General features: G+C 46.8%; 1 protein-coding gene across 6 annotated transcripts in view; it reads left to right on the top strand.

The window, feature by feature from the left end:
- Positions 1-23,597, top strand: part of VPS45 (vacuolar protein sorting 45 homolog) — a 51,472-nt gene that overhangs the window by 5,265 nt on the left and 22,610 nt on the right. For 4 of the 6 annotated variants that reach the window (XM_060269633.1, XM_035097765.2, XM_060269634.1 and 1 more), the window contains 8 exons: positions 13,988-14,122; positions 14,629-14,689; positions 16,680-16,759; positions 18,340-18,408; positions 19,244-19,381; positions 20,317-20,427; positions 21,422-21,556; positions 23,055-23,168. In XM_060269633.1, the coding sequence (XP_060125616.1) occupies positions 14,003-14,122; positions 14,629-14,689; positions 16,680-16,759; positions 18,340-18,408; positions 19,244-19,381; positions 20,317-20,427; positions 21,422-21,556; positions 23,055-23,168 (828 nt within the window). In that variant the 5' untranslated portion in view covers positions 13,988-14,002. Of the gene's footprint in view, positions 1-10,404; positions 10,679-13,987; positions 14,123-14,326; positions 14,397-14,628; positions 14,690-16,679; positions 16,760-18,339; positions 18,409-19,243; positions 19,382-20,316; positions 20,428-21,421; positions 21,557-23,054; positions 23,169-23,597 lie in introns of those variants that run through there. The other 2 variants (XM_035097763.2, XM_035097766.2) reach the window with 2 other exon arrangements.

The raw sequence follows: 23,597 nt of genomic DNA on the forward strand, positions 1-23,597 counted from the left end.
ACACGACTAAACGACTAAACACCAACAACAGCTCCTCACAATGGGACAGTGCCCCATTTGCCCTCATGGGCTAGCCTGATGAGCTCTTTTCTCTGTTCCCGAGTCCTGCATCTCCTGTGTTGATTCTCCCAACAGAACCAGCGATGACATTTTGTGCTGTGGCGAACCTTTTGCCGAAAAACGCTTGGCAAGCCGCTGCAGAAGGTCAAGTGTTTTGGGGTCGCCTCCAGGCTGTCAGGATGTTTGCAGGAGGGATTCAAGCATGTTCCGGAAATGTAAGTTTGTGCAATTGAAGCAGATAAAAGCACCTTAGCATCACACATTCCCAGCAGTGAGTGGGGCCAGAGGCAAAAAGTAGGTGGAGCAACAGGTGCTAATTTTACCTTTGTGCAGTGAGCTAGTCTCTACGCACATGCTCGAACACCCTTCTCTATCCCCTACCCAGGCAAGCAAAGGGGCATAGTCAGAGTTCAATGACACAATTCAGCCAGACAAATGTTCACGGAGGGTGAAAAACTGGGCAGGTGAGGCTGGGGAAAGTGGGAGGAGTATTGAGAGAAACTTGGAAGACCACATTCAGCTCCTGGGCCTAAGGATGCCCACTTCTCCATATTGCCAACAGATGCACTTTTAAAAAAGAAAGCCAGACTTTCTGGGGTTAGGAAAGTGGAGCAGAATGAAAGTGTGGGATGAATGACTAATGGGAACATCCTGCAAACCAAACAGGAGGGGGGCAGGGAAAGCTCAACAATGACCAGACACAGTCTAACCACTGCGTAAGCTTTGTGCAAACAAGTCAGAATGAATGCTCAATAAGTAGGTCGTCTTGAGGAGTCGTAGGGAAAGCGTAGAGGAAGGTGGAAGTGGTTTGGGGGCTGGTGCTTTCAGCAGGCCTGCCTGCTCCCCCTGGGAGCAAGTGATCTCTCCCTTTCCTGCTCAGCGCCAGAGTTACAAATCCTGACAAGCCTCAGAGGCCCTCCTCTGAGCCATTATAGAAAGTCAGCAGCAGGGGGAGAAATCAATACACCCCGGGCAGACGAGGCCATTCTGCTGGCTGGTCCTCCAGCCTCGGGGATTAGATGATAAAAGCCAGGAATGCTCTGGATTCTCTGCATGCCTGAAGCCTCCCATGACATCTGTGACGGAATCACCCATCACGTTTGGGGTTATGTTTTTGTGGCATTCAAAGACCCACAGCCGAAGACGCGGTGGGTTATTTCGAAGAAATACACAGACAAAACAAGAACGCTTGGATTCTCAGCTCCCTCCCCTCCGACACGTAGCCATAGGAAGATAGGAAGCTGCTTTATATTGAGTCAGAGCATAGATCCATCTAGCTCAGTACTGTCTGCACTGGAGTTTCAGAGTTTCAGGCAGGAGACATTCCCAGCCCTGCCTGGAGAGATGTGGTTATGGAATAGACACATGCCCAGTGTAAGCTGTATATTTTATCCCACCTTAGGGCGTGTGGACCATTGGTCTGAAAATAGCTTTTGTTTTAAAGTTTATAGGCTATGCCAACTTTCTTGGCCAGGTAAAGGCCATGTTGCTTTTGAGCACCTGGTTATGTGTTGGTTTTGAGCACGTGGTCAGCTCATGGGCCAGCCTACATCCCTGAATGCGTCTTTCCTTTCTTAAAATGAGGGGGAACTGCCAGGGGTCAAGCTTTGACCAGATAAGAACATAAGATGATCCCTTCCAGTGTGGTGTAGTGGTTAAGAGCGGTAGACTCGTGTCTGGGGAACCGGGTTCGCGTCTCCGGTCCTCCACATGCAGCTGCTGGGTGACCTTGGGCTAGTCACACTTTTGTGAAGTCTCTCAGCCCCACTCACCTCACAGAGTGTTTGTTGTGGGGGAGGAAGGGAAAGGAGAATGTTAGCCGCTTTGAGACTCCTTCGGGTAGTGATAAAGCGGGATATCAAATCCAAACTCTTCTTCTTCTTCTTCTGGATCAGGCCAGTGGCCCATCTAGTCCAGCATCCTGTTCTCACAGGGGCCACCCAGTTGGCTGTAAGAACCGCCCCAAGAAGTACCCAAGCACAAGAGTATTCTCTCCCTTCCTGCAGTCTCCAGCTACTGGTATTCAGAAGCATGATAGCTAGTAGCCATTGCATAGCCTTCCCCTCCAGGATGCTGTAACCTATGGTTACCAGATGTCCCCATTTCCCAGGGACAGTTCCCAGATTTACAAATCTGTCCCTGGAATGTCCCCGGATTTCATTTAATGTCCCCGGATTTATATTTTAACTGTTGTAGATTTATTAGTAGGGAATGAATGTTACGTGATTGGTTCAACGGCACAAGACACATCCTATGGGGACTTCTGGCGAGGCAAAATGGCGGGTGCCACAGCAGCAAGCAGCTCCTGAAGCCAGCCAGAGCCCACTCTGGGCTGTTGAGACTGCTGCTGCTCCTGCTGCTGTCGAGGGGAAACCGGGGACACCCGGCGCATCAACTAGGGGAACCGCTGACCCCTCCCCATGACCCAAATCGAGCCGGGAGCAAGAGAGCCCGGCCACCTGGCCAACTGCCCAGCGGCACTCCAGGGCCAGTAAAAACCCCGGAGCTGACGCAGGGAGAAGGAGGAAAGGAGAAGGAAGAGAGAGAAAGTGGAAGGAGAAAAAAGAGGGGAGCCCCGACCTTGCCATGCTGCTGCTGCTGCTGCCGCCGCCGCTGAGAAAGGGAGGTAGGAGAGCACCGGGAGGGCAAGGATATGTGGCCAAGCCCAGGCCTGACCCTAACCTACTCCATGGCAGCTAGCGCTCCAAGAGATCCCAGAGGAAGGCCGCGCGACAGAGGAGACCCAGAAGAGAAGATATTACTTCTGTTTAAAAAAAAAAAGATTAAAAAAAAGTTTTTTACCCTCTTTTTCTTTTTAAGTGTCCCCGGATTCTTTGGGAAAAAATCTTGTAACCTTACTGTAACCTGACAGCCCTACCCCATTTATAAATAATTGCAATTAATCAATGCATCATGGACATGTAAGGTGTCCTGGTTGCACTTCGCCAGGGGGGATGGGAAGGCCCATTGCTTCCCCATATCCAGGACGTTCCTGGCACTGACCAATCCGTCCTGATCCCCAGGCTAAGCCCCCCGGAGAGCCTTCAGAGCGAACCCTCGCTCTCCGAAGGGACCTCTCTGCTTCAGTCGGCATCAGCCTCACTACAGTGGGAGCAGGAAGCTAGGGTGGGAGTGGTCACATGGGCGCCTCAGCTGACCCGCAAAGTGAATCGCCGGCTTTGTTCTCCCCCAGCCGTTGTTTATGTCCCAGACAAAAGGATTGTTTATCATTTCTGGGGACACAGAAAAGTCCAGCAATGAAAGAGAGCTCTGTGCTTCGCAAGTCCGGTCCCCCGATGAGACGGGCTTGAGTTTTGTTTCCTTGGCTTTTTATACAAAATATTAAACGCCTTGGGGGGGGGGGCTCTTCTCCACTCTGCTGCAATGTTTGTGTAATGCGGGTGGGGTGGGAGGGAGTCTTGTTTGCAAGGCTGGTCTGTTGTTTTATACAAATCAATAGGAAACAGAGCTGTTTGCATTCTGTTTGGGCTGGGGGGGGGGAAGCAGATTCATTGACAAGACGCTTTTCCCAGTGTTGAGCAGAAGCATAATAATAATAATAATAATAATAATAATAATAATAATAATAATTTATTATTTATACAGTACCCAGTCTATCTGGCTGGGTTTCCCCAGCCACTCTGGGCGACTTCCAACAGAAAAATAAAATAAAATAATCTATTAAACATTAAAAGCCTCCCTAAATAGGGCTGCCTTCAGATGTCTTCTAAAAGTCAGACAGTTGTTTATTTCTTTGGCATCTGGTGGGAGGGTGTTCTACAGGGCGGGTGCCACTACCGAGAAGGCCCTCTGCCTGGTTCCCTGCAACTTGGCTTCTCGCAACGAGGGAACTGCCAAAAGGCCCTCAGTACTAGACCTCAGTGTCCAGGCAGAACGATGGGGGTGGAGACGCTCCTTCAGGTATACTGGACCGAGACCATTTAGGGCTTTAAAGGTTAGCACCAACACTTCGAATTGTGCTCGGAAACGTACTGGGAGCCAATGTAGATCTTTCAAGACCAGTGTTATGTGGTCTCAGCGGCCGCTCCCAGTCACCAGTCTAGCTGCCGCATTCTGGATTACCGGTAGTTGTAGTTTTCGAGTCACCTTCAAAGGTAGCCCCACGTAGAGCGCATTGCAGTAGTCCAAGTGGGAGATAACTAGAGCATGCACCACTCTGGCGAGACAGTACGCAGGCAGGTAGGGTCTCAGCCTGTGTACCAGATGGAGCTGATAGACAGCTGCCCTGGACACAGGATTGACCTGTACCTCCATGGACAGCTGTGAGTCCAGAATGACTCCCAGGCTGCGCACCTGGTCCTTCAGGGGCACAGTTACCCCATTCAGGACCAGGGAGTCCTCCACACCTGCCCGTCTCCTGTCCCCCACAAACAGTACTTCTGTCTTGTCAGGATTCAACCTCAATCTGTTAGCCACCACCCATCCTCCAACCGCCTCCAGACACTCACACAGGACCTTCACTGCCTCACTGGTTCTGATTTGAAAGAGAGGTAGAGCTGGGTGTCATCTGCATACTGATGAACACCCAGCCCAAACCCCCTGATGATCTCTCCCAGCAGCTGCATGTAGATGTTAAAAAGCATGGGGGAGAGGACAGAACCCTGAGGCACCCCACAAGCAGTAGATCCCAAACTTTTTTGTCCATCGTCCCCTTGGTCCTCTAAGCTCACCCCCAATGCATCCTATCCTAGCCTATAAAAAGCAGTAACTCAGAAAAGCAGTTTTCATGATGCACTAAGAATTCAAAACAGTAACCATTAATTGCACATTTATTCCAGATCCTATTAAAACTACGGTACTGTACTTAGTTTAATCAATCCAGCAAAACTGATGAACTTGACACCAGCTTTTTCATAGTCTCATAGTCATTTAGCAAGATGACTAGGCTAGTTTCTGCACACTCCTACATCAATGTCTGGTTCAAAGTCACTTAGCAGGAGTATTAAATCTGCTTTAACTATTTATTTGTGCTTTTATCTTGTATTTTATCTTGTGGACTGCCCTCGGATCATATGAAGGGTGGTATATAAATCTAATAATAATAATAATAATAATAATAATAATAATAACAACAACAACAACAACAACAACAACAACAACAACAACAACAACAACAACAACAACATCTCCAGCGCCCCCTTGGTCCTTAGTGCCCACCTAGGTAATCCCACCCCCAAGGGGACAGTGCTGTGCACTTGTGTGTTCTAAAGTGCATTTAAACTGTTCTTTTTTAAAACTGAAAACATCCAAATACAGCATAACTTGATCAGTCAGCTGATTCCACACACACTGACATGGGTGGTAGGGGGGCCCTTCGTACAAACGTAATAAATCCTTTCATGCTTAAATGGTCAGAGAGGCATTTTGGACAAAGCTACAGGCCTTGGCTGGGACAAAGGCAGATTCAGCTATCTAGCAAAATGTTGCAGTGCACTTTCCCCCCTCTCTGTGAGTGACAGCCACATGTAATGACAACCATCCAGCCAACAAAGTTTCTTCAGCCTTCTTCTTTCCCAAGGTTTCAGGCACTTGACATTCCCAGACCCACCGGGAGATGCCAGCAACCCTGGGGCTGTTCTGCCCTGAGCGACAACCCTTTCCCTAAAAGGACGAGCAAGTTTCCAGTCCTCATGGCGTTGTATAAAGGGTAGATTTAAGCGGGAACATAGGAAGCTGCCTTATACTAAAGCAGGTCATTGAGGTTTGCCTACCCAACATTGTCTGCACTGACTGGCAATGCTTCTCCGGGTTTTCAGAATTGGGGGATATTTCTGGAGATGCCGGAGATTGAACTTGGGGGCCTTCTCTGCTCGCAAAGCAGTTTACCCATCAAGTTCGCATGCTTTACAAAGGGGTCATGCGTCAGGCCGCAGCTGTCCTCCATTCTCCCTGCTCTAAGCTTAAAAACCTGTTGAATTTTCTTGTGGAAAATGACCATTGTGTTTGTACCCGAGGGATTTAGAACCATGAGGACTAGCAGGAAAGCACCTGCTTTGCATGCAGAAGGTCCAGGTTCTGCCCCTGGCAGCATCTCAAGGTACATCTGGATCTGACTGGGAGAAAACAGCTTCCTAACGTTAGGGAGGGCGAGCCCAATTCCTCCTCCGGCCTAAAGGCAGGTGGCTTCGTAGGGATATTTACTGTCTCGTGACAAGAGGATGCCACAGTTTTGCCCCCGATGCTCTGTGTCAGCTCAACAAAGGGAGATTATTATCCCAGCCTGGAATCGAGACAGCCAGTGACTGATGGGGAGATCACGTGAGTTTGCCAGTGGCCACAAGTCACCACAAGGGAAGGAGCGCAATAAAGAGGATAAGTGAAAGGGGATAAACACATGCAAACAGATGGCCGCCCAATACGCAAAGATGCTCAAGGAGGGAGGAAGTGAGGCCTTTTGTAGGGGCCGGTGCTGATCCTGTCCCAGCTGCATGTGGAATCAGACAGTGGGGCTTGGAGTGGGATGACTTTTCATAAGACTGGGCGGGGGGGAGAGAAGCCTCTGCTCTGCGCTTCATTTTTGCGACCAAAGTCAGAATTCCTAGCCTGAGGCTCCTGGTTGGAGCTGCAGGAATGAGCGGAAACTGCTTTATACCGAGCCGGACACTTAAGAACATCAGGCGTTGCTGGCTCAGACCAAAAGAAGCTCACCTAGCCCAGCATCCTGTTCCCACAGCGGCCAACCAGATTCCTGTGGATTCAAGCACGGAAGCCCTCTGCCCTCCTGCAGTTCCCAGCCACTGATATTCAGAAGCGTTGCTGCCTCCAGTTGGTTAGTAGTCATCGATAGCCCTCTTCTCCTTGAATGTGTCTCGTCCAGCCCATCATCGCCTCCAAGCACCTGTTCAGCCCTCGGGCAACCCACGTACACTATTACGCAATTTTACGACATCTAGGGCATCCATTGTTCGGGTAAATCCATGTGTCACATCCGCACTGCACATTTTAACATCGCATTCAAAGCACATGGCTTTCCCTCAAATAATCTTGGGGATTGCCAAATGCGTCTCACAAAGGCACAATTATATATTCTGGAGAACGTTAAAGAAAAGGAAACCGGAGGAAAAGGAGAGAAGAGAACAGGGAGTGGGGGAAAAAAATAAAAAGGACTGTCCTGTCAGTTGCGTAAAAGAAATTATTCAAAATATTCTCTCTAGAATGAGATCCAACTGATCTACTTTCTGCTAGGTAATGTTTTCCCAATCGTCCAATCCCAATGTCTCAGATAAATTCATTTTCCTTTTTACACAAGAAGTCCAAAAGGAACCACATTCCCTGCCACAAGGTTTGCTAATGAATCGCTGGAAGTGCAACAAGCTGGCGCCCACTGCCTTATAAGCAGAGGCTGTGTTAATCTGGTTCATAATTGCATTTTGTCGGGTTTCCCCCCTCCCTCCCCAGGGAGCCTAGTGTGATTTAAAATGCTTTAATCGTATCCGGAAAGGGCTCGTCGTTTTAATTGCTGCCTCGTTTCCTTGTAAATGTTTTCTTTATAGCATTGTTAGTGACAGGGTTTTCAAATATATGGTCTCAGGGAGACTCTCCTTCCTAGCAGCCGTTTGCCATTATGCTGGGGTTGAATCTAGCAGGGCCTTTTGTTCATGCGGCAATTTGGAGCTGATTTACTGAACTAAAACTCTCACACCTGGCGGGAATGGATGTGATATCCTTAGAAGTATGTAAGAAGAGTCCTGCTGGATTAGGCCAGCGGCCCCTCTAGTCCAGCATCCTGTTCTTGCAGTGGCCAACCAGATGCCCGTGGGAAACCCGCAAGCAAGATTTGAGCACAAGATCCCTCTCCTTTCCTGCAATTCCCAGCAACTGGGATCCAGGGGCATTGCTGCCTCTGACCGTGGAGGCAGAACACAGCCATTGTGTCAGGGAGCCATCAATAGCCTTTATCCTCCATGAATTTCGTAGGATCACAAAATTCGAAGGGGCACCCTGAGAGTCATCTAGCCCAACCCCCTGCAAATGCAGGGATATATCACACCCATTCTAAACTGGGATCAAACCTCCAGCCTTGGCATTATCAGCACCACACTCTAACCCACTGAGCTATCCAGGATGTCTTAAGATATTTGCCCAGTTCTCTTTTTGACGCTGTCCAAGCTGCTGGCTGGCTCCTGCAGCAGTGAGTTGGCAGCTTGGAAAAAACAAAAGCAATGGCTGTGTAAAAACCCAGCAGGACCCAGGAAGGAACTACTGTACTGTGTGCAGTTTGCCTATTGCAAGAGTTGCTCCAGTGGTGCAGGAGCGCAAGATTTATCCATGAAACCACGTAAACCTATAAATAGCAGTGGGGAAGTGAAGTTGGCTTGGGTTTATTACGCGCAAGCCGCCTTTCTTTCTTTTAATTCAGTCCTGCCGTGCCAGGAATAGCACCTAATCCCAAAATATTAGGAGATTAGGACTCTAGCAAGAGGGAAGTTTCTTGAAGGCAGAATTCATAGTGCGAATGGAAGTGCCTCCATGCAGGGAGGAGCAGAGCAACTTGCCAGCCACCAAACACAGGGTTGTGGGGGGGGGGGTTAGGAGACCCCTGTCTGCTCTCAGCCGCTGTTTATTTCTGTGGGGTCACAAGAATGAGGCGTGTGGTTGAGCCCTGGAGACACAAATCGTGCCGCAGAAGGAGCAAGACGCCCCGTCATGCCCCGGTGACGTCACTCACTTATTTTTGGGATCTGCCCAAGGTGGCGTTTAATCCGACGGGGACGTCTGTCTGCAGCTTCAGACATCTTGGGGGGGGGGGTAGGAGGACAAAGTTAGCTCGCAGGTTTGAAATTTTGCCGTCCTCCCGTTCTTAAACAATGCACAATCTCTGCCTGTCTATAGCTGAGCTTTTTATGCCATGATGAAATTGTTCAGCTTGCAGCAAACTAAGTTTTACTCCGTGTATACCCATTGAAATTAATGAACCTAAATTGCCCGTCATGGCCATTGATTTCAGTGGTTCTAATATGAGTAGCGCCAGCACCAGACACAACCCTTATGTGTTAAGAAAACCATCAGAAGAGCCTGCTGGATCCGTCCATGGCACACATTCTAGCCGTGCAAAACCATTTAATGAGGGCACAGAGCAAGGGCCAGTGAGAGGTGTGGCTTAGGCAGTGTGGTATTGTGGTTAGAGTGCTGGAATAAGACCTGGGAGAGCAGGGCTCACGTCTCCACCCAGCCTCGAAGTTCATTGGGTTACCTTGGGCCGGTCCTTGTCTCTTAGCCTAACCTACCTACCTCACAGGGTTGTTGTGAGGGGAGAAGCATGTTATGTCATGCTTCCAGGGAAGCTGAGCCATAAATGTGAACTATATAAACACACAAATATGTAAACGGGGAGGAAAACAGTAATTCCAATTCCAAAAGTCAACAAAGCATATTCGGTAACAATTTCATGGGACAGTTAAGATAAAACTTGCTTGTGGACATAAACTTAGCTTGACAGCACAATTGCTGCTTGTGCCTACTCAGAGGTTAAATCTCTCCCAGTGCCAGATTTATGTATAAGCTAAACAAGCTATAGCTTAGGGCCCCCAAAAAATTAAAGGAAAAAACCCTGGATGTACATTTCCAAAATATAAGATAAAGAACAAATAAAATAAAACCTACATAAAGCAACAGTTTTGTGTTGTGTAGGCTCTTATGATGTAAGTCATGGCCCCTGCCTGCTAGCCTGCTCCCTCAAATATCACTGGTTTGCTCCTTTCTATATACAGGGTGCCTACATTCTGCGTGGACTGGTTGCATGGCAACACATGCAAATGGCTTTAGATACCTATTAGGTCCATAAATTACCATATAGCATATATTCAGCACAAAAAACAGCGACCATTTGTTGTTGACAAAGGACAGCTGGACATATAAAGGGCCCCATTCGCTTCAGTAGCTTAGGGCCTCTTCAAACCTAAATCTGGCCCTGGTCTCTCTGTTCAATGGAGTTTCCCCTCCTGGGAAGAAAAGTACAGTACTTAATTTCCGTGTGTAAGGAGGTAAGGATCAGGCCAAAGGGGGCTTAACTAGTCTCCGCATCCTGTTCTCACAACCAGATGCCCCCACGGGCAGGATCCGAACCCAAGACCAGCCTCCTCTCCTGGTGTTTCCAGCGAGTGGCATTCAGATGGATTGCTGAGCATAGCATCTCCCAAGCAAGCATAAAAAATAAAAGCAAACTCGCTCAGCGACTCCTCCGGTCTGAAAGCGCCCTCTCTCGGCGTGCTGCGGAAACAGCGAATGAGATTTGCTCCTTTCCAAACCAGCCTTGCAAGTGGCAGCCCGGGAGGCAGCGGCGCGGAGGCTTCTGGGAGATGTAGTCTCCCTCTCCCTGCAGCTGCAACCGAGTCAGCTGGAGAACTACAGCTCCCAGGTTTGCAGGAGCCAAGAGAGAGGAAGCGAAATTGGGTAGCTCTTCCAGGCTTGGTGCAAGGAAGAAAAGGTGGGGGAGGGATCTTGTTGAGTTGCATTTCGTTGCAAAAATTAAGGGGCGTCGGAGGCGTTTGCACCGGGAGAGAAAATGAACGTGGTGTTTGCAGTCAAGCAGTACATCGCCAAGATGATCGAGGAAAGCGGCACAGGCATGAAGGTGCTTCTGATGGACAAAGAGACGGTGAGCTCGGAAAAGGGGAGGGAGGAACGGAGGAACCTGCCAGGTACCCTTGCTCCACCCAGCCCAGTGTTGCCAGCACTGGCTGGCAGCAGCAGCAGCGGCTCTCCAGGGTTTCAGGGCAGGGATATCTTGCATGCGAAACGGGGGCTCTGGCACTCAGATCCAGCCCGTTCGCTCAAACTAAAATCAAGATTCCAGTCCTCAGGGGGTTCTGAATGGACTGATTTGAACAGGTGAGCAGCTGGAGGTGACTTGTACTGAGATCATTGGCTCATGGGGGCTCAGTAATGTCTACACCGGCTGGCAGTGGCTGTCCAGAGCTTCAGGGAGGAGATGCCACTGGAATTCGAACCCGGGGCCTTCTGGATGGAATTCAGGGTGACAGGCAAAGTTCTCTGGTGATTCTATGTTGCAGCTGTTGGTTGGGGATTTGCTAAAAGTGATGTCTGCCGGCTTGCAACACCCCACTTATTAGCTTACAGGTGAAACTCGGAAAATTAGAACATCGACGAAAAGTGCATTTATTTCAGTAATGCAACGTATTATTTATTATTTTTCTTTTAATTTTTACAAATGCTTTCTTTTGGAAATTCCACAGTAATAAAACAAATAATTACAATAATACAAAGATAAACAAAAATAAACACCACTAATTACATTCCATTTATAATTGACCCACCTGACAAATAATTACAATTACAACAAATAAATCTATCTCATACATTGGTTTCACCTTTTAAGTTGCATTACTGAAATAAATGCACTTTTCGACGATATTCTAATTTTCCGAGTTTCACCTGTATTTTCAGCACTGACCTGTTGTGTTTCCTTATTTCAATTGGGCACAATGTGTGTGGGATCTTTCTTTCCCCTGAATGCAGGGCGTTGGACTTGACGGCCCTTGGAGGGGGGGGTCCTTCTAACTCCACAGTTTTGTGATTCGGAGACTCCCAGCTCTAATGGACCCCACCCCCTCCTATGCTTTTTTAGCATTTCATGTTTTTAAAGCTTGACTTCCTTCCCCCTCTTTCTGCGATTCCTTAAATTTATTTCTTAATATCTTCTGCATATCCAAATTCATTTAATTTGCTCATTCAGTGATCTACTTTAAATATATGCTCTTATGAAACTGCATAAAATAATCCTGCCAGTGTTTTTATATGTCTTTGTAATTTATCTGTAAATATTCAATAAACCATTTCCATTCTTTTCTTGGTAGACCACAAACTTGACGTGAGTCAACAGTGTGATGCAGCAGCTAAAAAAACCAATGCAATTCTGGGCTGCATCAATAGGAGTATAGCATCTAGATCAAGGGAAGTAATAGTACCACTGTATTCTGCTCTGGTCAGACCTCACCTGGAGTACTGTGTCCAGTTCTGGGCACCACAGTTCAAGAAGGATACTGACAAGCTGGAACGTGTTAAGAGGGCAACCAAAATGGTCAAAGGCCTGGAAACAATGCCTTATGAGGAACGGCTTAGGGAGCTGGGTATGTTTAGCCTGGAGAAGAGAAGGTTAAGGGGTGATATGATAGCCATGTTCAAATATATAAAAGGATGTCATATAGAGAAGGGAGAAAGGTTGTTTTCTGTTGCTCCAGACAGGGGACACGGAGCAATGGATTCAAACTACAAGAAAGAAGATTCCACCTAAACATTAGGAAGAACTTCCTAACAGTAAGAGTTGTTCGACAGTGGAATTTGCTACCAAGGAATGTGGCGGAGTCTCCTTCTTTGGAGGTCTTTAAGCAGAGGCTTGACAGGCATATGTCAAGAATGCTTTGATGGTGTGTTTCCTGCTTGGCAGGGGGTTGGACTGGATGGCCCTTGTGGTCTCTTCCAACTCTATGATTCTTTTATAAAAAGTTTGTTATCTTGATTTCTTATTCTTCCGGTAGGTTTTGCCATTTCTGCATATTCCATCAGTTTTTGTATCCATTCTTCCTTTGCTAGGACTTCTTTCCACCCGCTTTTAGCACCTCTTTCCTGGTTCTCTCTCCCTGCCATGCCCCGCAAAAAACAATATCCTTGCAGGCAGGGTGGATTTGATTTAAATCAATTTAAATCACTAGTCAGTAAGACTTGATTTAGATCATTGTTTTTAACAGAAAGACTCATTCTTGCTGGTATAATCTTAATATTTACAGCCAGATGAAGGTTTCATTTTTGCAAAAAAAAAAAATTCAGAGTAGTTTTTATAGTTAAATCAAAAATTACTGATTTGGTTATACTATTGTACAGTGGTACCTTGGGTTACGAACGCGTTCTGTTCCGGGTCGCAGTTCGTAACCCGAAAAGTTCGTAACCTGAAATCGCCATTTTGCACATGCGCAAAGCGCTATTTTCACGCTTTGCGCATGCGCAAATGCGTGCGGCGCTTCTGCGCTCGTGCGCGCGGCAAAAATACTTCCGGGTTTGCGCAGTTCGTAACCCGAGTTGTTCGTAACCCGAGGTGTTTGCAACCCGAGGTACGACTGTATTAGAAATACACATAAAAGGTAAAGGGACCCCTGACCATTAGGTCCAGTCGTGACCGACTCTGGGGTTGCGCGCTCATCTCGCATTATTGGCCGAGGGAGCCGGCGTATAGCTTCCAGGTCATGTGGCCAGCATGACAAAGCCGCTTCTGGCAAACCAGAGCAGCACATAGAAACGCCGTTTACCTTCCCGCTGTAGCGGTTCCTATTTATCTACTTGCATTTTGACGTGCTTTCGAACTGCTAGGTTGGCAGGAGCTGGGACCAAGCAACGGGAGCTCACCCCGTCACAGGGATTCGAACTGCCGACCTTCTGATCAGCAAGCCCTAGGCTCAGTGGTTTAACCACAGCGCCACCTGGGTCCCACATAGACAGATAATTATACACATAGACAGATAATTATGAAATTATTGTGAGGTTTAATAAGTTAACTATTTATATTGGGACAACTTTTTTGCTGTACTTTATTGCAAGGAGAAAAATAATTATTTCCTTAAACAATTCATTTAACTAAAACAATTACATTATAGCATATATATCCATGTTTGTTAACTGATGTGGTTAGACATGTTGTTTTTTTAAAAAAACTTAGGCTGAGTTTTAGCACACATGAAAAACTTAAAACAAATCCTTATTTCCTGATGAATAGCCTTTGGACTATAATGTAAGTGAAATAGAAAACTATCTTTAGAAAGATTTTTCCTCCAAAAGCATTTTATTTTGAAAATCCAATTTAATTTTTTTAAAATGCAATTTAAATAAAGAAAAAATCAGATTATATATCTATATATCTATATAGATAATTGATTTATATCCACCCCGCTTGCAGACCAGTATCGTGAGCATGGTGTACACGCAGTCTGAGATTCTGCAGAAGGAGGTGTACCTCTTTGAGCGCATCGATTCAGCCAACCGGGAGAACATGAAGCACCTGAAAGCCATCTGCTTCCTGCGACCCACCAAGGTGAGACAGGGCACAAGGGAGCCTGTGCCAGAGGTGGGAAAACATCTGGGGGAGCCATCCAGATGTTTGGGCTCCTGCCACCATCACCTCTCCCTACCAGCCATGCAGGTCCCTGGGAGCTGGCACGTTTATTGGATTTGATTTAAATCAAATTGATTTAAATCACTAGTCAGTAAGACTTGATTTAGATCATTTTTTTAACAGAAAGACTCATTCTCGCTGGTATACAGTGGTACCTCGACTTACTAATTTAATGCATTCCGAACGCACATTCGTAAGTTAATCCGATTATTATTATTATTATTATTATTATTATTTTAAAAAACCCATTGATTTTTATCCGCCCTGTTTCAAACCCTAAGGGTGGGTGACAGCAATCAAATATATAGCTATATAAAACAACTTGAAAATTACCAGGTGTCAGATGAAATACTCCGCTTTGCGTAACTGGTTTAAGGACTTGATTTCTCACCTCACTGTGGTTTCTGGTTGGGTTGTCCTTCCAGGAAAACGTGGATTACCTCATCCAGGAGCTGCGGCGTCCGAAGTACAGCACCTATTTTATTTGTAAGTACAGTACGGAAAGCCTCTAGATGTGTTGTGTTTTCCTGCCAGCACGGCGTAGTGGTTAGAGCTGGACCTGGGAGAGACTAGGGTTCAAATCCCCCACTTGGTGGTGATGTTCCCTGCCATCTCTCAGCCTAACCTGCCTCACAGGGTTGTTGTGGAGATTGCATGAGAAGTCGGGGAGCATTACCTTGAGCTGCTTGGAGAAGACGGTGTCATAGAAATGCAAAAAATAAACAAATTCACCCCTGACATGTTTCATAATAATAATAATAATAATAATAATAATAATAATAATAATAATAATACCCTGCCCATCTGGCTGGGTTTCCCCAGCCACTCTGGGCGGCTCCCAACAGAATATTAAAAACACGATAAAACATCAAACATTGAAAACTTCCCTAAACAGGGCTGCCTTCAGATGTCTTCTAAAAGTCAAATAGTTGTTTATTTCCTTGACATCTGATGGGAGGGCGTTCCACAGGGCGGGTGCCACTACGGAGAAGGCTCTCTGCCTGGTTCCCTGTAACCTCACTTCCCGCAGGGAGGGAACCGCCAAAAGGGCCTTGGAGCTGGACCTCAGTGTCCGGGCTGAATGATGGGGGTGGAGATGCTCCTTTGGGTATACTGGACCGAGACCTTTTAGGGCTTTAAAGGTCAGCACCAACACTTTGAATTGTGCTCGGAAACGTACTGGGAGCCAATGTAGATATTTCAAAACCAGTGTTATGTCTCGGCGGCCGCTCCCAGTCACCAGTCTGGCTGCCGCATTCTGGATTAGTTGTAGTTTCCGGGTGACCTTCAAAGGTAGCCCCTCGTAGAGCGCATTGCAGTAGTCCAAGCAGGAAATAACCAGAGCCTGCAGCACTCTGGCGAGACAGTCTGCGGGCAGGTAGGGTCTCAGCCTGCGTACCAGATAGAGCTGATAGACAGCTGCCCTGGACTCAGAATTGACCTGTGCCTCCATGGACAGCTGTGAGTCCAAAATGACTCCCAGGCTGCACACCTGGTCCTTCAGAGGCACAGTTTCCCCATTCAGGACCAGGGAGTCCCCCACACCAGCCAGCCCCCTGTCCCCCAGAAACAATACTTCTGTCTTGTCAGGATTCAACCACAATCTGTTAGCCACCTTCCATCCTCCAACCGCCTCCGGACACTCACACGGGACCTTCACCGACTTCAGTGGTTCCGATTTAAAAGAGAGGTAGAGCTGGGTATCATCCGCACATTCAGTGGGCAAGCCCACCTCGGTCGCTCCTATTGATTGTTTACACAGCTGAAGACCTTGTGCTACTCTTTAAAACATAACTGGGTAGATTTGAACCCTGGTCCCCTGGGTCCTCGCTTGACTGTCCAACCACCGTGTGGATTTCTTCTCATTCTTATTGCCACCAATGTTGTGAAATCAGTGCGGTTTTGAAAACGACACCTTAATTCAAAATGACATCCGGTTTATCCGAACATCGATGGAAACGGAATCTCCTTGATCTCAGGGACGATCATGCAAGATAGGGTCGTAAGAGGTGTCCAAATGGATGGCAGGCAGACGAACGACTTTCCTAAATACAGAATGTATTAAAAATATTATTTAGTCTTGATATGGTATAGATTTCAGGATTGCTTCTTTTTTATGCATGTGTTAGTTGCCTTGGAGAGAACCCCGAACGGTGCATCTTTTAAGAATAAGCGATTCTCATTGATAGCCGCATTAACCAGAAACGTTCGGTTGTTTTGGGATGGCGTGAGCTGACCCAAACAGGCCTCTAGAGGTCGTCCTCAGCTTATGCAATCACCCTGATGGAGCAGAACAGCTGCTGGTTTTGCAGCAAAAGGCTGATTTTGACTTGTTCCTGGAAGACTTTTGATGGGGAGAAAGGCAAGAGTGGATAGGGCCCACTGTGGAACAGACCCACATTCCACCCAGCGACCCTTGTTTCCCCCTTCCATCTGTCACTTAGCTGGCTGCCTTTCTCTCCTCGCCTCCTTCCAGATTTCAGCAACGTCATCAGCAAAAGCAACGTCAAGTCTCTGGCCGAGGCCGACGAGCAGGAAGTTGTCGCAGAAGTCCAGGTACGTCTACAGTCAACGAGCCACAGGTCCAGGAAGTCTCTTGGCTTCCTTTTTAAAATAGATATATATATTTATACTTTTCAGGTTTCTACATTTCACTAATTTTACAACCATATCGACATTTCAAAACTTGACTTCCTTCCCCCTCTTTCTGCGGTTCCTTAACTCCTGAACGCCGCAAAACCGGAAGTGAGTGTTCCGGTTTGCAAACGTTCTTTTGGGAGTCGAACGTCCGACACGGCTTCCGATTGGCTGCAGGAGCTTTCTGCAGCCAGAAGTCGTTTTGGAAGTCGAACGGACTTCCGGAACAGATTCCATTCGACTTCCAAAGTGCCATTGTACGCCTATGAAACTGCAGGTTATTACAGTAATCCTGTCAATGTTCTTATCTGTTTGCAATTTAACAGTAAATTTCCATAAACTGTTTCCATTCTTTTATAAAAAGTTTGTTATCTTGATTTCTTATTCTTCCGTTAAGTTTCGCCATTTCTGCATATTCCATAAGTTTTTGTATCTCCGGGCTTCCTTTTTGAGGAAAGACTCCCTGCTGAATGAGGGAATTAAATTTACGGCCTGTAGTGCATTAAAAGAAAATACTATGGAAATGTTGTATAGGTGGTATCTAACACCAACTAAATTGGATAAAATGTATAAGATGGGGAAAAAAGAAGGAATGTTGGAAATTTCTATCACATGTGGTGGACTTGTAGCAAAGTAAAAACCTTCTGGGATTTGATTAGTAATGAATTAAAGAAAATGTACAAAAGTACATTTGTTAAAAAAAACCAGAAGCATTTTTACTGGGTATAGTAGAGGAAAGAGAGACCAAAAGTTATTTTTGTATGCAACTACCGCAGTAAGGACTTTATTAGCCCAAAAATGGAAGCAACAGGAACTACCAACAATTGAAGAGTAGCAGATGAAGATGATGGAATATGCAGAACTGGAGAAAAACAGAAACCAGCGCGATCAAGCTTTCCAAAAAGACTGGGGTAAACATGCAATATTTAAAGGACAATTGCAAACAATTAACAACACTAGCAGGATTGAATTAAGAAGACTTGTAATGTTGATGGCCCTACCTATTTACATTTTCCTTAAAAATGGACAATGGGAATTGTATAATGTAAACAGGAAGAAGTATAAATGGGAGGACAGAATAAACAGTTATGGGAACCATGAGACGGCTGGGTGGGGTGAGTCGAGTACCTCTTACGAGCAAAAATACGGTGAAATATGAGGCCGTGCTTATATACCGTAAAATGGAAAACTTAATAAAATATTATTAAAAGGGGGGAAAGACTCCCTGCTGCTTTGGAGATGGAGAGGCAGACTGGTGCTATTGCAGTATAATTTGGGGCAACGATCCAGGCCCTTGAGACTCCCCTGGCCCTACCTCTTCAAGTGCATTAGGAGGGCAATCCTATTCTCCTTGAAGCAGCGACAAACCCTTGAGTGGCTGCCCCTGCTTTACACCCACCTCACTTTGCCGCGCGTTGACACCGGGCCTGGTCACCAGCATTAAATAGCTTTTTGGGCATCACTGTGACACCAAGTCTCTCCCGCTTCTCGCCTGGCAGGAATTCTACGGAGACTACATCGCCGTGAACCCGCACGTGTTCTCTCTCAACATCTCTGTCTGCTGTCAGGTAGGTAGCGTGAGAGGAAGCCCGGTAACTTCCAAGCCTCCTCACAACGCTCAGCGCCAGTTCCCAGGGTTCTTCGGGGGAAGCCGTGGCCGTCCAAAGGGGTGCGATAACTGCGTCAAATGTCTGGTGCAGATGGAGGCATCAAAAGTCACCTAGCAGCAGACTAGACAAGTTGCTTCGTGGTAGCAGAGCGCAAGAGGTCGGGTGGCCGTCTTGTCACGGATGCGTCGCAGGGGGTGGCAGGTGACCAACGGAGTCCCTTCCGACGCGGGTGGCGCTGTGGTCTAAACCACTGAGCCTCTTGGGCTTGCCGATCAGAAGTGGTTCGAATCCCCATGATGGGGTGAGCTTCCGTTGTTCAGTCCCAGCTCCTGCCAACCTAGCAGTTCGAAAGCACGCCAGTGCAAGTAGATAAATAAGGACTGCTGCGGTGGGAAGGTAAACGGTGTTTCTTTGCGCTCTGGTTTCCGTCATGATGTCCCATTGTGCCAGAAGCGGTTTAGTCCTGCTGGTCACATGACCCGGAAAGCTGTCTGTGGACAAACGCCAGCTTCCTCGGCCTGAAAGAGAGATGAGCACTGCAACCCCAGAGTTGCCTTTGACTGGACTTAACCGCCCAGGGGTCCTTTACCCTTTACCTCTACGATTCTGTGGCTGCTCCAGGGGGATCGCCTAAACAGGCTGCTGGCCACTTTCGTTGCGTATTTTTATGTCTTATTTTTATGTCGTGAACTTCCCCGTGATCTTCAGGGGACAGGGTACAAATGTAATAAATATAACAAAACAAAACAGGCCTTGCTCGCCTCTCATTTATCTTTTCGCCATATTTTTTTAGGGCCACAGCTGGGACCAGGCTCAGCTCTCCAGGACCACCCAAGGCTTGACCGCCCTGCTCCTGTCCCTCAAAAAATGCCCAATGATCCGCTACCAGCTCTCTTCTGAACCAGCCAAGAGGCTGGCAGAGTGCGTCAAGGTTCGTTCTTATTTGGTAAAAGTATTTATATGACACTGCCTAGTGAATTATTATTTTTAAGAGAACATCAGGGCAGTGCACAACAAAGTGCATGTGATAAATCGTAAAGCACCGTTTGCCTCTTCCACAAGTCTCTCGAGAAACTAGGGATAAGTAACATCTAATTCAGAGCTTTCCTAACTGTGTGTCGTGACATGTATGTGTGTTGGCAGCAGTGGGCGGGTGTGTTGTGTCACACAAACGCTCCCCGCCCTCATCCCGGGGCTGGAAAGGGGTTAGTTTAACCTCTGGTTTGCTAGTAAAAGAGAATTACCGTGTCACAAAATGATTCATGTCTAAAAAATGTGTCACCAAGCTGAAAAGTTTGGAAAGCTCTGATCTAATCGTTTGGAAGTGTTTCTTGATGTAACACAGAGCTTTTTATTCTCAGCAGTCCATGTGCCCGTGGGGGATCTTGCAAGCCACGAGTACCACACTTTTTGCTCTCTCGTTTCTTAGGACTTAGGACTTACCTGTCTGTATCTTATTGCAAATATCCGGATAACCAGCTTTATCATTGTAACATCCCGTGCCAGCCTTGGTTTGGTTTGGTTTCATTTTTATGTGCTTGTCTCATGAAGTTCTATTTTGTTATTTGGGTTATATGTATATTAAAACGAAAACACAGTTTTATTTGAACTTGGGGCCCATTTAGCTCAGTATTGCCTACACTGACTGGCAGCAGTGTCTCTCTAGGTTTCAGGCAGGGGCCTAACTGGAGCTTGAACGTGCAAGACAAGCAGATGCTCTCCCACTGAGCCAAAAAAGGCACAGGCAAGGGTTTTTTTTGTCTTCCATTGTCGGGGTAGAAAAACTAAGTTTGCAGTCCCTGTGCAGAGGACCTTTCCACACCTTAACTACCTGGCTAGCCTCTTGCTTTCCTCCCCTCCAAACAGCAAGTGATCACGAAAGAGTATGAGCTTTTTGACTTCCGTCGCACCGAAGTTCCTCCGTTGCTGCTGCTCCTGGACCGCTCAGATGACGCCATCACTCCGCTCCTGAACCAGGTGAGAGCCTCGTTCCTCTCTGTCGCCTTGAAGCTGTCTTTAAATGGGAATCTGTGGATATGCCTTATACCTGGGAGGAGGAGGAGGAGCAGTGTGGAAGCAGAAGCAGGAGAGGAGGGAGGCCAAGAGGCAGAGATGAGAGGCACAGGTGTCTCCCCCTCCTGCTGCAGCAAGCTCCCAGGACCAGGAGAGGCATGAAATGGGAGAAGCAAAAGCAGGTGTGCCAGCATAGTCTCAGATTGCTTGGGAAAAACCCCAGAGAGGACGGGACTTAGTCCCCACAACTGCCTCATAGGCAGGGCCGTCTTTACCCAGGGGTGCAAGGGGTGCGGGGCACCTGGGTGATGAATTCTGGGGGGCGCCCGGCGCCCACCTCTGAAGCCGTCAAAGCTCTTGACTATCTGCCTGTTATGAAATAATAAATAATTTTGATCAAGCTAGAAAAACAAAATACATCTATACCTAGGTATTACCGAAATGTATACCTACTGTTTCAGTAAGGGCTTTCAACTTTGTGCACTCATTGACCAAAGACACTCCACGCCAGCGGCGGCGCTTGTCGTTCACAACGGTGGCGCTTCTCAGACGCAACAAAGGTGCTTGTCATTCTCAGTGGCGCCGTGCACGCAAAATTAACTAAATTTGGGGGTGCGGGGCAGATCTTTGCACCCTGGCGGTGCATATGCTAAACACAGCTCATAGGGGCAAGACCTACGAAGAAGGGTTGCTGTGCTCATTTGGCCTGGCACTCATGAGCACACCTTGTTTCTTCTGATAAAGAGTTAGCCTACTCCATGTGATTTATTGCTGGCCCGCCCCAACAGTAAATCAAGTGCCACTGGTCCATCTAGGTCAGCATTGCCTACACTGGCTGGCAGCAGCTCTACGGGGTTTCAGATGGAGATGTTTAGAGATGCCTGTGATCCTTCCCCTAAGTTTTGGAACTTTTCTTGCTTCTGCTTACTCTGCTGACTCTCTTTTCCTCTCTGCGTAGTGGACGTATCAGGCAATGGTCCACGAGCTGCTTGGGATTAACAACAACCGCATCGATCTCTCGCGAGTCCCGGGCATAAGTAAGGACCTCCGGGAGGTGGTCTTGTCGGCTGAGAACGACGAGTTTTACGCCAACGTAAGTCTTTGGGAGCCTGGGACGCAGGTGGTGCTGTGGGCTAAACCACTGAGCCTAGGGCTTGCTGATCAGAAGGTTGGCGGTTCGAATCCCTGCAACGGGGTGAGCTCCCGTTGCTCGGTTCCAGCTCCTGCCAACCTAGTAGTTCGAAAGCACATCAAAGTGCAAGTAGATCAATAGGTGCCCCAACAGCGGGAAGGTAAATGGCGTTTCCGTGTGCTGCTGGCCACATGACCTGGAATCTGTACGCCGGCTCCCTCAGCAAGTAAAGCGAGATGAGCGCCGCAACCCCAGAGTCGGTCACGACTGGACCTAATGGTCAGGGGTCCCTTTAACTTTAAGTCTTTGGGACGGTACCTTTTATCACATGTGCTGGTCAATAAAGGCTTTCTGGGAAATGATATATAATGAACTGAAAAAATGTTTAAAATAACTTTTGCAAAAATAAAAAAAATCCAGAAGGCTTTTGGTTAGGAATTATAGGTACCGATATCCCAAAGGAACAGAAAAGGCTCTTTATGTATGCGACAACAGCGGCACGGATGCTATTAGCCCAGAGATGGAAAGAAGAAAGAGTCCCTAACAGAGATGAATGGCAAACCAAGCTGTTAAGACTACGCTGAAATGTCAAAACTGACTGGAAAAGCTCTGGGACAAAAACTTCAAGAAAGAATGGGGGGTTATAATTTATTTAGGAGACCACTGTAAGCAGATGAAAACATTAGCAGGATTTTAATCTCACTTGTAATGGTGCGTATAATATGGACAGTATGGATACAGTGGTACCTTGGTTCTCAAACGCCTTGGTACTCAAACCACTTGGAACCCAAACACTCCAAACCCAGAAGTAAGTGTTCGGGTTTGCGAACTTTTTTTAGAAGCCAAATGTGCTCCGTTTTGACTTCCACACTTCCGTTTTGAATGTTACGCTGAGATCTGTCTCTTTTTGCTATTTGTTTTGCTTTTTTTTGTGGCTCTCTTTGATCGTGTGACTACAGTACATTGTCTATTGCTTTCATTTTATGGATCAATAGTAAAATTCATGTTAAATTGCTGGGGTTTGGGGGGGGATTGTTTTTAAGTCTGGAACAGATTAATCCACTTTGCATTCCTTTCTATGGGAAATACACATTGGTTTTGGAACGCTTTGGTTTTGGAACGGACTTCTGGAATGGATTAAGTTTGAGGACCAAGGTACCACTGTAGGTATAAAATATAGATTGTGAAATAATAAGCAGTTGAAAATGTTGACAATAGGATCCATGAAGGGGATGGGGGGAAGTCCCGAGATTCAGAGTAATCTCTTTATATGGATGTGTATTTGGTATGGTTATAAATTTATATTTGTAAAATCAAACACAAACCATTTTTTTAAAATAAAAGTTTTGGGGGAACCGCTCTCTAGGATACTGGATGCTGTGCCCCCCTTTGTTTTCCTCCTGCAGCAGCCAGACTCTCCTGACCTTTCCCTCAATCTGCTGCTCTTTCCCGTTTGCAGAACATGTACCTAAACTTTGCGGAAATCGGCAGCAACATCAAGAACCTGATGGAAGACTTCCAGCGGAGGAAGCCCAAGGAGCAGCAGAAGCTGGAATCCATCGCAGACATGAAGGTAGCTTGGAAGGGAAAGGCCAGCAGCCCATGCTTGCCCAGGAGCAGGGAGCTTGCAGGAGTTTTGGGCTGGGGGAATGGCAGGCCAAGTTAATGGAATATGCAGAAATGGCGAGGCTGACGGGAAAGATCAGAAACCAGGAATCTTAAAAGATTGGAATAACGGTTTAATATACTTGAAAGACCCCTGTAGTCAGTTAAAAATAATTGGCAGGGATACAGTGACACTTGTAATCTGAAATGAACTTTGGTAACTATGATTATATAACAGATAGATAATGGTAAAAAATGTGGGAAAAAGAGGGGAAAAAATTATTTGGAAATAGAACCCATGGAGGGAGGGGAGGAGGTCTGAAGGTTCAAAATAACCTTTTTATTTTTATGTTTTGGAATGGTTAAAGTTATTATGTATAAATTCATGTAAAACCAA

The sequence above is a fragment of the Zootoca vivipara genome, chromosome 17, assembly GCF_963506605.1.
Source record: "Zootoca vivipara chromosome 17, rZooViv1.1, whole genome shotgun sequence".
Lineage (NCBI taxonomy): Eukaryota > Metazoa > Chordata > Lepidosauria > Squamata > Lacertidae > Zootoca > Zootoca vivipara.